Source organism: Myotis nattereri, assembly GCF_964212035.1.
Source record: "Myotis nattereri genome assembly, chromosome: 1".
NCBI classification, from domain to species: Eukaryota; Metazoa; Chordata; class Mammalia; order Chiroptera; family Vespertilionidae; genus Myotis; species Myotis nattereri.
This window is the reverse complement of record NC_138075.1, coordinates 71,294,631-71,308,683: the sequence shown is the minus strand read 5'-3', so window position 1 is coordinate 71,308,683 and position 14,053 is coordinate 71,294,631. Positions and strand designations below refer to the sequence as shown.

The window sequence follows — 14,053 nt, the reverse complement described above, 5'->3', positions numbered from 1 at the left end:
TGCTGGGTATGAGGTGTGTGCATACCAAGGAATGGGGGGAGGAGGAGGATTATTCTTTATTTAAGCCATCATTTGAAAGACTGCTCTGTGCAAGGTTCTGTGCTAAATGTTGATGATGTAAAATTAAAAAATACATATAAAGGCAAAAGGAGCCCCTGCCTTAAAGAACTCCGAGGCTAATGAAAAAAGAAAATGAAGAAAGGAAGAACACTTTAAATTAAAAGTAAACATGAGTCTTATTTATGGGCTCACTAAATCCAGAAGTCTGAAGGGTTTCACAAACTCTTAGACCAAAGCAATTTTATTGAGAGGCCTTGAAACATCAGTGCCAGTCTCCAACAGCCAATGCAGAATCCTTCTAGGTATGTTTTTTAATGCTTAAAATTAAGATTTTCTTTTTTAAAAAAAGAACACAGGATTCCTCAGCTGGGTCTTTTGTTTGTTTTTGGTTGGAAGCCACATGTTTTCCCTCTGGTTTTCTTCTTGGGACATTGTCTAATTGTCAGTATTCTGGTACAATCCGTTTTTAATGTAATTATTGGGGGAATTCCCAGGAATCCTCCCTATTTTTATTCTAAAAACAATTCTGAAGGAGAGTATTTGCCTTTGCAGTGGATTTCAGGGGAGCCTAACATTGGACCAGTGAGAGAATAGGGAGACAAGCTATCAGAAAAGGAAAATGAATGTCCGCACGGGAAAATGTAGGCGTATGATCAAGAGTCTTTCTTCATCTCCTTGTCTGGAATGCAGCGGCCACCCTCTGAGCCATGTGAGGAGGAGCAGCCCCATCTTAGTCACGGCGGACAGGTGAGCTGGGGTAGCTGGCTCTCAGGACCGGGAGCCCCAGAATTGAGCTGTGAGAGGCTCTCTCCTTTCGGAGCTAGATGCCTCTGCACATGTTTTGGTAATTTTTCCTAAGCATGCATTTTCTAATCTGCAGGTAGAAAGCAGTCTTTTCAACTGATACCCAGTATTGTTTTGAGAATTTAATGTATATGAAATTATAAGGTATTATACCTATTTTATTGTCTTAATTTCTTAAAACATTATTTACACAATAATTTTATTGGTCTCCTACTTAGAGGGACAAATTCCTTGATACTACCTTTGCAAAACTGGAAAGGATAGTATTGATATAATTACAATATTTAGGGAAAGTTTTTGTTGGCTGACCTTTCTTTCTCTCTCTCTCTCTCTTTCTCTGTCTTTTTATCTTTCTTGCCCCTCCCCCCCTCCCCGCAAGGGCTTTTAATAGAATTGCTTTGGTCTCAGAATTCATGATAGACTAAATGAAACCCTTCAGTCTGCTGGATTTAGTGAGACCATAAATTAGCCTCATGGTGAATGTATCTTTCTTTCTCCTTTTCATTTGACACAATTCATTGAAATGACGACTACTCATAAGTGGTTAGAATTTTATGTGTGGGGAAACTTGGAGGGAAAAACTTTTTAAAGTGGGATGTTTGTTCCTTTCATCATAGTATCACCCGTATTTGGTCTCACCTGCATTTGATCCTTTTCAGGGTGTGTATGCTTAAAAATAGATCTCAGTGTGTTCCTTGATGTCTGTATCTTGGAACTGAAAGAGTTTATATTCAAAATAGACTTTCCAGCATTTTTACTATCACAGGTAGGGCAAAGCTGGTGGGATCTAGTTTCCTTCATTGACAGGGAGTGGGCTTGTGGTAGGGGTGGGGACCATTGGACCTGCCTGTAGACTTCCCTCTCTCCCCTTAACTGGCATAGACTAGGTTGGGAGGAAACCAAAGCAGGTGTTTTGGAGGCTGAGGAGGAGGAGGAGGAGAGTAGAGGAGGCAATTGTGAGAGCTCTGTCATGGGGAGCCGGGCCCAGCAGTCGGGCTGGCCTTGAGCATGGGGCTTGATCTCCTGGCAATAACAGATTCTCCAGTATCTGTAATACAAGCTGGGTTTGTAAAGACAATGTCCCCATTACATAAAAATCTGGGAATCTTATTTTACATCAGCAGCCTTGGGGCCGAGTTGGAAGAAATAAGAGAAGCCAGTGTGACAGCAAACAGGACTTAATCTCAGGCACTGGAGTGTTTGGCCAAAGCTACTCACATTTGTCCTCCCTGAGGTTCAGGTTGGTCTGGGAGTCATGGGAAGACTTCAGGATGAGGTCAAGCAGCTCCAGAAGGTACCGGGCAGAGCCTGGTGCTTCTAGCAGGTGCAGCGAGCACATCTCTAGGTGAGTCCTGTCTTGAGTTACCTCAGGGTTTGTATCAGGGAAGGCAACCTTTCGGCTCCCTCTGATCTGGGGAGGGAGTGCGAACCTCGGGAAGTCATTTTGATACTGAGAAGAGAATTTAAGTTTCTTATATCAAAATCTTTCCAAATATGTGAGAGACAATTCTTTGGAGCTACTGATGCACTAGGCATGTCCAAATTTGGGGGGAATCGAATGCAATGCAAGCTTCAGTTCTATAGAATAAAGGGCACCTGCCATTGTCTTTTTTAGTTGGGTGGTATTTTTTAGGTGCATAATGAAATCAAGTCATAGAATATATATGACAACAAAAAGGTATATTTTCTCCTCTGAATTTTTATTTCTTTTTTTTCCAAATATATTTTTGTTGATTTTTAGAGAGAGAGGAAGGGAGAGGAATAGAGAGATAGAAACATCGATGAGAAAGGAAGTCATTGATTGGCTGCCTCCTGCACAGCCCTCTCCCCCCAACCCCCTCCCCCAGCCCTGGGGGATCTAGCCTGCAATCAGGGCATGTGCCCTGACTGGGAATTAAATCAGCGACCTCTTGGTTCCTGGGTCGACACTCAACTGTTGAGCCACATCAGATGGGCTGAATTTTTATTTCTTACATAAATAATATTGAAATCAGAAAAAAAGAATAAAGAATAAATAAATCACCTGTAACTCCAGACTCTTACAGTTTTTTAAACTGCTTTCTTTTATAGACCTTGAAAACATGCTTACTTAAAATTGTAATGATAAACATAGTGTAAATATAGCTATATACATATTTTACTTCAAATTAGAGCTAAAAATATACTCATTTCCAGCCAGCAGTTGCACATTAACTTTACTGGGTGATGAATCAGATCTGTAGAGATGAACTTGAATGGTGAGAAGGTAGAAGCCTTTGTGTGCAGGATCCATTCTCTTGGCAGGTGTGGTGGTGGTGGTGGGGGGGTGCGGCACAGGGGGGATTGATCTGGTGTAGGAGGCCCCAGTGGTGGAACTCTCAGCACTCTGGGCAGGGAGGTGGCAGTGGTATCTGATGGGAATTCTCCTGTCTAGGGGTTTGGGCATTGTTCTTGGTTATGAAGCTTTTGAGCCTGACTTTCTGGTTCTGTGGGAGATGCCATGAGTTCTGTAAAAGTCTAGAGTTAACTTCCCTTTGTGTTGACACTCGATTGTGTAGAGTGGCAGGGAGTGGCAACTAATAACCTAGTGATGTTGGAGTACAAATTTTTGAAGGTAATTTTATCATTTGGATGCTGAAATCCAAGTATTATGTAAGGTTTGAGGCCAAAACTTCCTATGTTCACATGCTGGCTATTAGTACTAATATTAGTACTATTATGTTAATTCAGATAAGATACTTCCACCTTTGCCTGTTTCTTAAATACTACTACTGCTTTTATTATTACAGTGATGGCAGTTAGGTAAAATGGTACCTGGTACTCAAGAAACTGTCCACCAGTGTTGCTATATTTGTTGTCGTCATCACCATGATCACCATGACAGTAGTTATTTGTTGAGTGCCTACTTTTTATTAGGCTGAAGGAGTTCAACAGAAATGGAGAAAAGTTACAAGTTGGATGTTCTGGCAAAAGTTGGTGTATAACAAAGCATAATTGTGTTGTGCATAAACTTAGTGACTATACTCCATATCTGCTCATCCTCTGGGTTTTCCTTAGGACACACAGAGAAGCAGGGAAGGCATTCACCACCATTTAAGATTGGTTTTATTGGAATGAGTGACAGTAAGTGCTGAGATTAACTGCCAAATGGATTTGATTGTGAATTAAGAATAAAAGGCTGTGGTAAGAGTTAAGATTTTGTGTTTAATAAGAGAAGAGTTTAATGCATTTTAAGGCATTCCTTTTGTTGTTTTAATATTCTTAGCATTTATTATTAAAGTGGGGTGGTTGTAGAATAATTATAGTCCACATGATGATGATGTTTTTAGAGAAGATTGAAGTTCTACAGTGTTTTCAAACTAATGTAGTAGGGAAAATATAGTATCTGAAGCTTCAAATAGTTTGACCTCATAAGAACACTATGAGGCTATGTAAAAGCACTAAGTATTCAGGAACTTAGTTTTATGCCAATTCCTGCATTTCCTTGTTAAATTCTTAAATGAAAAGCATAAGTTTGGCAATTGGAGTTTGGATGTAGGGGATAAAAGACACAGAAAGAGTATGAGATTATTAGTACTATTATGTCAATAAAACTGAAAATTTATTTGGGAAGAAAGCAGTTGAGATGGTAGTTCGATTTTTATAAATTACAACAATTAGAAAGTGAATCTGGCCAATCATTTTTACTGTTCTCTTTATAAGGTCTCTGTGACCTATTAAATTAAGAAAGATTAGGAGGGCAGAACACATATTTTGCACAGAAATGGAGTAAGGAAATGTTTAAGTGGTTTTGTACAATATTCTAAACTTTTTACTGTGAAAAGGTTGAAAAGTAATTGTGCTTATTAGACATAGACTAGCAGCATTATGGTTACAGAATTAAATTAGCCTGTAGATGTTCATTCATTCATTTATGATGATGTAGAGGGGCAGAATGACTTGGTATTCTAGCAGGATTTCAGAAACCGAGGAATTCCCTGAGAAAAGATGATTACTCAGACATTCTCTGTATAAACAAAACCAGAAAATATTTGAAATCCAGAGGGGGGAAGAAATGGACACCAGTGAGTAAGATCAGAATGCTTCATAAAACTCAGTATGTGGAATAAGTAAGCTGATACAGTCACAAATTTAGTTTTCTGTGGAAGTTTTTAGAATCTATGCCCAAGAAAGAGATAGTTAAAAAAGAACTCAAGAGAGAGCTTAGCCCATCCCTAAAACTTGGAGAATTGGCTGTCTAGCTGGGAATATTGAAGACACTAGTGACTCAAAGTGTGGCCTACTGTGAGTGGACCTAAGTGTCTAGTTCATTTTGGGGCTGCCATAACAAAATACCAAAGCCTGATGGCTTAAACAATAGACATTTATTTTCCCAGAGGTCTAGAGAGTATGAGATCAGGTTGCTAGCATGGTCAGGTCCTGGTGAGGACACTCTTCCGGGCTTGCAGACGGCACCTTCTCACTATGTCCTCACTTGGCCTTTCCTTGGTGGGTGCACTCAGAGTGATCTCTTTCTTCTTCTAAAGCAACTAATCCCATCATGAGGGTTCTTCCCTTGTGACCCAATCTAACCCTGATTACCTCCCAAAGGTCCCTTTTCCAAACATTGTAATTTGTTACAGCATCTTAGAAAACTAAAGTATTTGCCTATAGTAGGATGTTTAATAAATTTTTACTTTTAAGATAAAGTAAAAGTAATTTATTTGGTTTGACAAGCTGTTGTTTTAAGAAAACTGAGGGAGATCAGAATTGGTAATGCTTTTAGCTCTGAATATTACTGAGAAAAAGTGAACAATGTTATTTGGTGCTATTTTAGGTCTAAGGCTTTTGCAGAAGAAAAAGCAAATGCTATCATGGAGTAGGAGGAGAATGCTTATTGGTTAGTGGTAAAAGCTATCTCATTCCATCCATGGTAATAATATAATGGGTTGTCTATTAAATTACGCTGAACATTGTTTGTTAGAAAAGTGATTTTGTCACTTTAATGAAAATGGATAACCACTGTTCTTTAGTGCCTCATTTTGTATACTTAACCATTTTGACATGTGCCCTTCTAAAATTAAATGCATTTTAAGGATGAGGAGTGTCTCTATTTTCCTTGACATTGGCCACTATGATAGAAGCATTGAGAGTCAAACAAATAAGTTTGAAGTTGCTGCAAAGAGCTGGGCGCCTTTATGGTCCTCATGACCTACCTACTTGTCTCTTTTCTTGGGATTACCTGGTTCAAGTCAGATACCTTCTCATAAAAAGACTCTTTCAATACTTGAAGAATTGTGAGGTTGAATATAATATATATAGATATATTCTTAAATAAATTATTCAGGTAAATATTGGGTGGTTCTTTTGTTAAATATCTGTGTTTAGTTTTGCATAAAAAATAAGGTAGTTTTTAGCAGTGAAGTAGTTATGGTGTGTGTAACACCATGAGGTGATTATTTAACCTCTATTGGGGAAAGTGGTATCTTATAATCAATGGTGAATGAAAGGAGTTAATTATTTTTCTTCATGTTCTCACCCTGTGGTCTGATTACTTTAAATGCCTAGAAGTCTTAATAAACAATTCAATCACTATAGCTATTGACCTAGAATAGACCTGCTGTTAGGCCCACACAGAAATGCCCAGTGTCAACATGATTACAAGTCATTATTATTAGGACCAAGGCAGTTTCCTGATACACTATACGTACTTGAAAGTTTTAGGGCTGTATGCAGAGAGAAATTTAATCTAAATCTTTGAGATGTGAAATTGATAAAAATCATAGAACTTTTAAGATGAAAATGGATTCTACATTGCTGGATCATATGGGACCTCTATGCTTAACTTTTTGAGGACTGGTCTAATTGTTTTCCAAAGCAGTTGTACCAATTTATAACCCTACCAACAATAAATGAAGGTTCTAATTTTTTCACAAAAAAAGAAAAGAAAATGGATTCTACAGTCATGAATCTAGGTACAAATGGTAAAACTGAGTCTTTGAAATATTAAGTGATTTTTCTAATTGGATTTTAACCAGTTGACTGCCACAGTATTTTGAATTTAATTTAAAAAGGTCTGCTGCTTGCGTCTATAGACACTTATGGCGTACAAATGGTTAAGTATCCCAAGAATAAAAACAGTAGTTCTCAAAGGTAGTTCCTTAACAGCACAACTTTTGATGCTCCCTATTGTTTAAAAATAATTGTAGAATACATAAGGATGCCTGTCAGAGAAAACTAGGTTCTGAAGAACTAAGATGGCCCTAAATCAGATGAAAGAACATATTTACCTGGAAAAATAATCACTTTTTATATTGAGAGGTCATATTTAAAATTTTGCATTTATAGTAGAAAAAGAACTGTCATAGAGGAAAATTTTGATCTCCCATTCATTGCATCTTTGGGTGGTAAGAAGTGGGAACTTGTGGGTTTGGGATCTATTGGTGACATAACTTATGTTCTAGGATATTTTATTTTTATATTTGTATTTATGGTTTAATTTATACACATTGGTCATTGATACATTATTATTATTAGAATAATAAAACTATTAAAATATGCAATATTCCCACCTGTAGAGATGACCTAACAATTATTCCAGTAAGCCCTGCTTATAGCACAACTTATTTCTTTTATATATATATACCTATACCTGGTATAAAATAACGCTTTGTGTAACCTTGGACAAATCATTTCATTTCTATGACCTTTAGTTTTGTTATTTTTAAAATGAAAGACTTCGGCTTGATCTAAAAATCCTCTAATATCTCATCTCTTGAAATAGTTCTCTTACTAAAATAACTTGATTTAATGGTGATAGCATGGTATAGGATCCCAAGTCCAATTATTTCCCTAGAGTAGAAGTTATCCAAGTAGAATAAGGAGGCTCTAAGAACATTCTAGATTCCAGAAAAAAACAGTAATTTATGGTGATGTGGTGAGATTAAAGTATAAAATGCTTGGGGGATTGAAAGTGGGAAAGCGTTGTGGGAGGCAAAAAGAAGATGACTGAAGCCAGTCTCAAGTGCTTTGAGTTTGAACTTCATTGTATAGGTAATAGACACCTCCAGGGATTTTCAGGCCAACAGGATAACATAATCAGATGTGTATTTTAGAAGTGTTGTTTGTAAATTGGAGATTGGATTAAAGTGTATAGAGATATGAAACAAGGGAAGTGAATCAGGACACTGTTTAGTAGTAGAGGGGAGTAGGAAAAATGTGAAAAACTTTTGATGGTAGAATTAATGAGACTTGGTGACTTTTTAGATGTTTCAGGTGTGGGGAGGAAAGAATCAAGAATGACTCAGATTTCTAGCTCTAGCAGCTGTGTTTATGGAAATGGTTGCTTTAATGGAGGTTGGGTATAAAACACTTCGGCGGGAAAGGAAGGTGGTGGTAAATTTGTCTTTAGAATACTTATGGTCAAATAGGTGAAAAGTCCCATAAGTAGTTACCAAATTGAGACTGTGAATCTGAGTAGAGTTGAGGCTGGAAAAGGAAAAAAAAAAAAATCTGTGTGTGTGTGTGTGTGGGTGTGTGTGTGTGTGTGTGTATGTTTTGGAGTTACGCAAGTAGTTATTGGGGAAACAACAAGGTGTGCTGTCACCCACATGGACATACAAGGTGAAAAGAAAAGAAGGTTGAGGACACCTCCCTGGGAAATTTCAGGGAAGAGTTCAAGCAGCTAAGGAGAAAGATCAGTGGTTAACAGAGTAGGAGGAGAGATTAGAAAACAGTGCCCTGGAATTCATAAGAGGAAAGATTTTCAAGGAAAGAAGGGTAGTCAAAGGTGCAAAATGTTTGAATGTGTTCAGCTAAGATAAGTCTGTCTTCGGGGTTTGCTGTATAGGATCTATGGAACCAAAGACCTTCAAAGACATTCAGTAATGAAGAGAAATAGTGATGGACAATACTTTGAAAGGTAGGCAGGTTTTGACTTAGGAAGACAGAAGTGTGTTTGGAAATAAATGAGTAATAGCTGGAAGGAGGAAATAATGGAAGATATACTAGCTAATACTCTATGCAGAGTTGGAAGAAAGTTGAATTTTCACCTGCAAGAGAAAAGTTGTAAATACCTTTACATACAGGATATTGTTATCTGTTAACTTTTCTTGTGCTTTCTCTCTCTGGTACTCAGTGAAATTACTATAAACCTAATATAAAGATCTCTTATAATCTGATTTATTAAACAAAGAAAGAAATCATTGTAGAAAGAACATTTTTCTAAAATGTATTTGCTATTTATATATTGTTGAAGTTAGAGGGATTGCTTTAGAGAAAATGACCAGACATTTGGTCTTGCAAGCAAAATGAAGTGTCTGTCACCCAGACTTCTTCGTCTTTATCTGATTTTCATTGTGCTAGTTCTTAAAAGTTAATGCATAAATTTAATTAGAAAGGAGAGAAGTGTAGGTACTTAAGACTAATTAAATCAGAACACTTATGATAGGGCGAGACTCAGAGCAGAAAAGACTTAAAGACAAATTTATCCAACTCCTTTTTGATTTTTTTCTTATTTTTATTATGAAATATAGCACACACAGAGAAAAGAATAGAGAATAATGTAATGGACTCTATGAATCCACCTCTGTTTATGTTTGCTTCAGATGCTTTTTAAACTTCATAGAAATTAAATATTCAGACACCATTTTACAATCTTTCTCTCCTTCAGATTTTTATTTATTTATTATTTGAAAACACTTTCCCTGATTTCTTTCCTTTTCTCCTTTACTTGAGGTAACCATTGTCTTAAGTTTAGTGCTTATTAGCCTCATATGTTGTTGTTTTTAATATACCCATATATGTACATGAAAGAAAGGTAATTATATTTTGCTGTTTTATACTCTAAGTGTTATCAGATGTATTTAGAATTCTGTAACATGCTTTCATTTGTTTTATTTTTTGGTAAATACTATATTTTTGAAATGTATCCATGTTGATATCTGTTAGAGTAAGTTCCCTACTTTGTTTCAGAACATATTAACTATTCATGACCTTGCATTCTTAATGGATTTTAAGATAAGTTTATCAGTTTCTACCATAAAACTGTGTTTTAAGTTTCATTGGATTTTTATTAACATTATTGATTGATATATAGAGAATTGACCATTTTATTTATACTATCTTTCCACCCATGATACTTTCTTTCTAAAAATATCTTTACATTTAGTCAGGAACTCTTTTATGCTCTTTAGTAATGTTTTATAATTTTCTTCAAAGGTTTTACACTTTTTTGTGAAATATATTTCTAAGTACTTTATGGTATTTATTATTGTGAATGAGATCTATTTTCTATTCCATTTTTTAATTGAATACTATTAACTTTTAAGAATTCTATTTATTTATTTTTATATTACTTTTATTCCAGTTACCTTTCTGATATCTCTTATTAGGTTTTATAGTTTGTAGATTCCTTTGGTTTTTTTTTCTATATAGAAAGTCATCTCATCTACAAACAAGGAGGGTTTTATTTGTTCTTGATTCTCTTATTTCTTTTTCTGTTTTATTTTGTGTATTAGGATCTCCAGTTTGCTAGAACCTTCTAGAATAAAATAAATTCCTTTCTCCTTCTACTATCCAATTAGTGCAATAATTTTCTACAACTATTTATACACACCACTATCATTGCTCAATATTGCATATTTTTGTTATTCCCATCATGATTTCTTCTTTAGGAATTAGTTAGGAATGTATTTTTTTAATTTCTGAAAATAAAGCTTTGCAGAACTAACTTTTTAATTATTGAATTCTAATTTAATTACCCTTTTTTCAGTTGTAGTCCAACCAAGTCCTGAGTAGAACTTTTGACAGCTTTATAGGGCTAGAGGACAAGGCTTAAAGATTAGGGCCCCCGAAGGTGGGAGCTCTTATAAATCCCAGGCTTTGATTTGAGGTGGGACTATGCCCCAGGAGTAAATGTGAACTAAAATAAACAGTCTACATTACTGCATTTCAACTTAAAGTTTACCTCATTGGCCTCCTAAATTGGACCAAGCTGATTTTGTACTCCTAGTCCTCTCAGAATCAAACCACAAGCCTCTTTGGAGAAAGACAACATCATTCTAGTCTTCAAATTATTTATAAATCACTTTTAAAGTACTATGTCACATAATATACAGTCATAAAAGAAAACATGACAGTGTGAATGAGAGCCAATAGAAACTGTAGAAATAGAGTCAAAGGAGCTTAGTTATTGGAAGTACTAAACAGAACTTCTATAATTATAGTTTATTGACAATGATAAAAAAAATTGAAACATTCTGCAGGGAACTTATTTTAAAAAGAAACAAATAGAAAATCTATAAGTGAAAAATACAGTAACTGAAATTGGGGGGATTTAACTCAATGGATATATTTTATAGCAAAACAGAAATTACTGAAGAGAGAATTACCGAACTGGAAGATAGGTCAGAAGAAAATACCCAGATTGGAACATAGGATAACAGAAAGGTTGAGTGTATTGAGAGAGTGAGGAATAAAGGATATAGGAGGGAGAGCTAATTGGAGTTTCAGGAGAAGGGGAGCAATGTTTGAAAAACAGTGGTTGAGAGTATTCCTCCAAGTGATGCATGGCATCCAGCTACATATTTAAGAAGTCCAATAAATTCTATGTGGGTTTTACAAAATACCACAGAATTAAAACTCTAAAAACTAAAACTAAAAACATATTAAAACTAAGTAGAAAAATAAGATACATTGTGATTGAAAAGAGCCAGCATTTGACATCACCAACACATCTGCACTGACAGAATTTTAAAAGAGTTATTCCAAATGCAAGAGTAGAGAAGGAAAGAATGAAGGGCAATGAAATGATACACATGTGGGTAAATCAGAGTGAATAGAAACTGTAGAAACAATGGCAATGTCTTTTGAATCTTAAGATACAGACAGCATTAAAACAACATCAATAATACCCTGTATGTCAGGAGGAGATAACTCTACATAATGTTGTAAAACTTTTGTGTTTTCCCGGTAGCACTTAATTCCCAATTACAAATAAATTTTGATAAATTGAGGAGGCTTATGGTTAGGTAGGAAGAGTGTAAAACATTTAGATTACCGGGGAAAATATAATGATAAAGAAGTATTAAATAAATTGAGAAGACAAAAAAAGGAGAGAAAAGGAATGTATAGTGGATAAGACAATTAGCATTTAGTAAGATGACACATTTAAATCTACATATATCAGTACTTACATTAAATGTACATGATTTAGCTACAGTAATCAAAACATTGTGATACCTGTGCAAAGATAAAACATATAAATTAGGGGTCAACAGATTAAAAAATTCCAAAATAGACCCTCAGATATTTTGTTTCCTCAAAGGCACCAAGATAACTAAATGGGCAAATGATGTGTGGTCAGGTGAATATCTGTGTGAAAGTAACAAAAACAATCTGTGACAAACTGCACAAAATTAATTCAAGATAGATCATAAGCCAAAGTATAAAATCTAACACTCTTAAGCTTCTAGAAGAAAGTGTATGAAAATGTCTTTATGACTATTGGTAAAGATTTCTTAGAAAAGACACACAAAAAAGTACCAGTAGTAAACATTAATTGATGTATTGGATTTTCTCAAAATAAAAACTTCTGCACTTCAAATGGTACCACAAAGAACATGAAAATGCAAACAGAGGACTCAGAGAAACTGTGATGAGATTGTACAGCAGTGGAAGCTCCCATTTAGTGTTGATGGGAGATTAAACTTGTTCATAACATTTTGAAAATTTGCTTGACAGTATATAGCGCAGCTGGACACTTGCCTGCAGGATGACCCAGAACTCCACTTCTACATTTATACCTATCTTTCAAATAAGATGTGCACCAAGAGACACATACAGAAATGTTCACAGCAGCATCATTGTCATTATAGCCAAAGATTGCGTTCAAGGTTTCATCAACCATAGGATAGATAAATGTGGCATGCACTTATACAATGGTGTACTACATGGCAATGAAAATGAAATAACTGCACTTACATGACCATGGGTGACTCTCACAGGCATACTGTTGAGTGAAAGGAACCAGATTCCAAAGAGCACACACCGCGTGGTTCCGTTAATGTGAGATTTACATGCAGGCAAAGCTAACCTATGGAATTTAGGAATACATATTAGGGTGATAAAACAATAAAGAAAAGCAAGAAAGCAGTTAATATTAAGGTCAGATTAATTTGTGAGAGAGAAGGGTGGTGATCAGAAAGAGTTTCTTTTGGGGTGCCAGCAGTATAAGACAAAGTGGTTACATGGTCTTGCTTTATATGTATTCATTCAGCTATATATTTGTTCCCTTTTTTTTAAGTGTCGTATTCACAATAAAAATTTGAAAAAAGTAATATGTAAAGGTATGGATAAATGTTAAATCATACAATAAAGATATATTATAAAAAAGTGTGTTAAAACACTGCAATTTAACAAAATTTATATTTGTCTATGGACACATTCACACAATTCTCACACCAGACATGGGGTAAAAACTAAGAAAGGCTATACACCATAATGCAAACAGTGAACATTTTGGGTAAAACCTGTATTACTTTATAACTAGAAAACTATTAAATATCCAATATAATAAAAAGGCAATATGCAAATTGACCCTAATGGCAGAACAACTGGGAATGACCAGTTGCTATGATGGGCACTGACCACGAGGGGCAGACGCTCAACACAGGAGCTGCCCCCTGGTGATCAGTGCGCTCCCACAGGGGGAGCACCACTAAACCAGAAACCGGCTCATGGCTGGCCAGCACAGTGGTGGTGGCGGCAGCAGTGACAGGAGCCTCTCCTGCCTCTGTGGCAGCGCTAAGGATGTCCGACTAATGGCTTAGGCCCATTCCCCGTGGGGAGCAGGCCTAAGTTGTTAGTTGGACATCCCCCGAGGGCTCCCGGGCAATAGACTGCAAGCTTACTATAGGCCCAATCCCCTGGGAGCAGGCCTTAGATGGCATGTGGACATCCCCTGAGGGGTCCTGTACTGCGCAGGCCAGGCTGAGGGACCCCCCAAGTGCATGAATTTTCATGCACCGGGCCTCTAGTTATATAATAAAATTAACACCTATGGAAGATATTGTCATCTATAGAGATTGATTGGGTTTATACCTGTGCTGTTCAGAGAAGGCTTTAAAGCTGCTTTATATGCAGTAAAGAGCATTTGAGCAAAAGACACATGTGCAGTCACATACTAGTAGAGACACTCCAGGCAATGGTATGTGGCTGTTAACAAAATATA

General features: G+C 36.2%; 1 protein-coding gene across 1 annotated transcript in view; it reads left to right on the top strand.

Moving 5' to 3' along the window:
• The window catches only part of CDIN1 (CDAN1 interacting nuclease 1), a gene marked incomplete at its 5' end in the record, with an annotated part of 219,308 nt that overhangs the window by 35,837 nt on the left and 169,418 nt on the right, over positions 1-14,053 (top strand). The window contains one exon of the mRNA XM_081114040.1: positions 2,105-2,209. Coding sequence (XP_080970166.1) covers positions 2,105-2,209 — 105 coding nt within the window. The remainder of the gene's footprint in view (positions 1-2,104; positions 2,210-14,053) is intronic.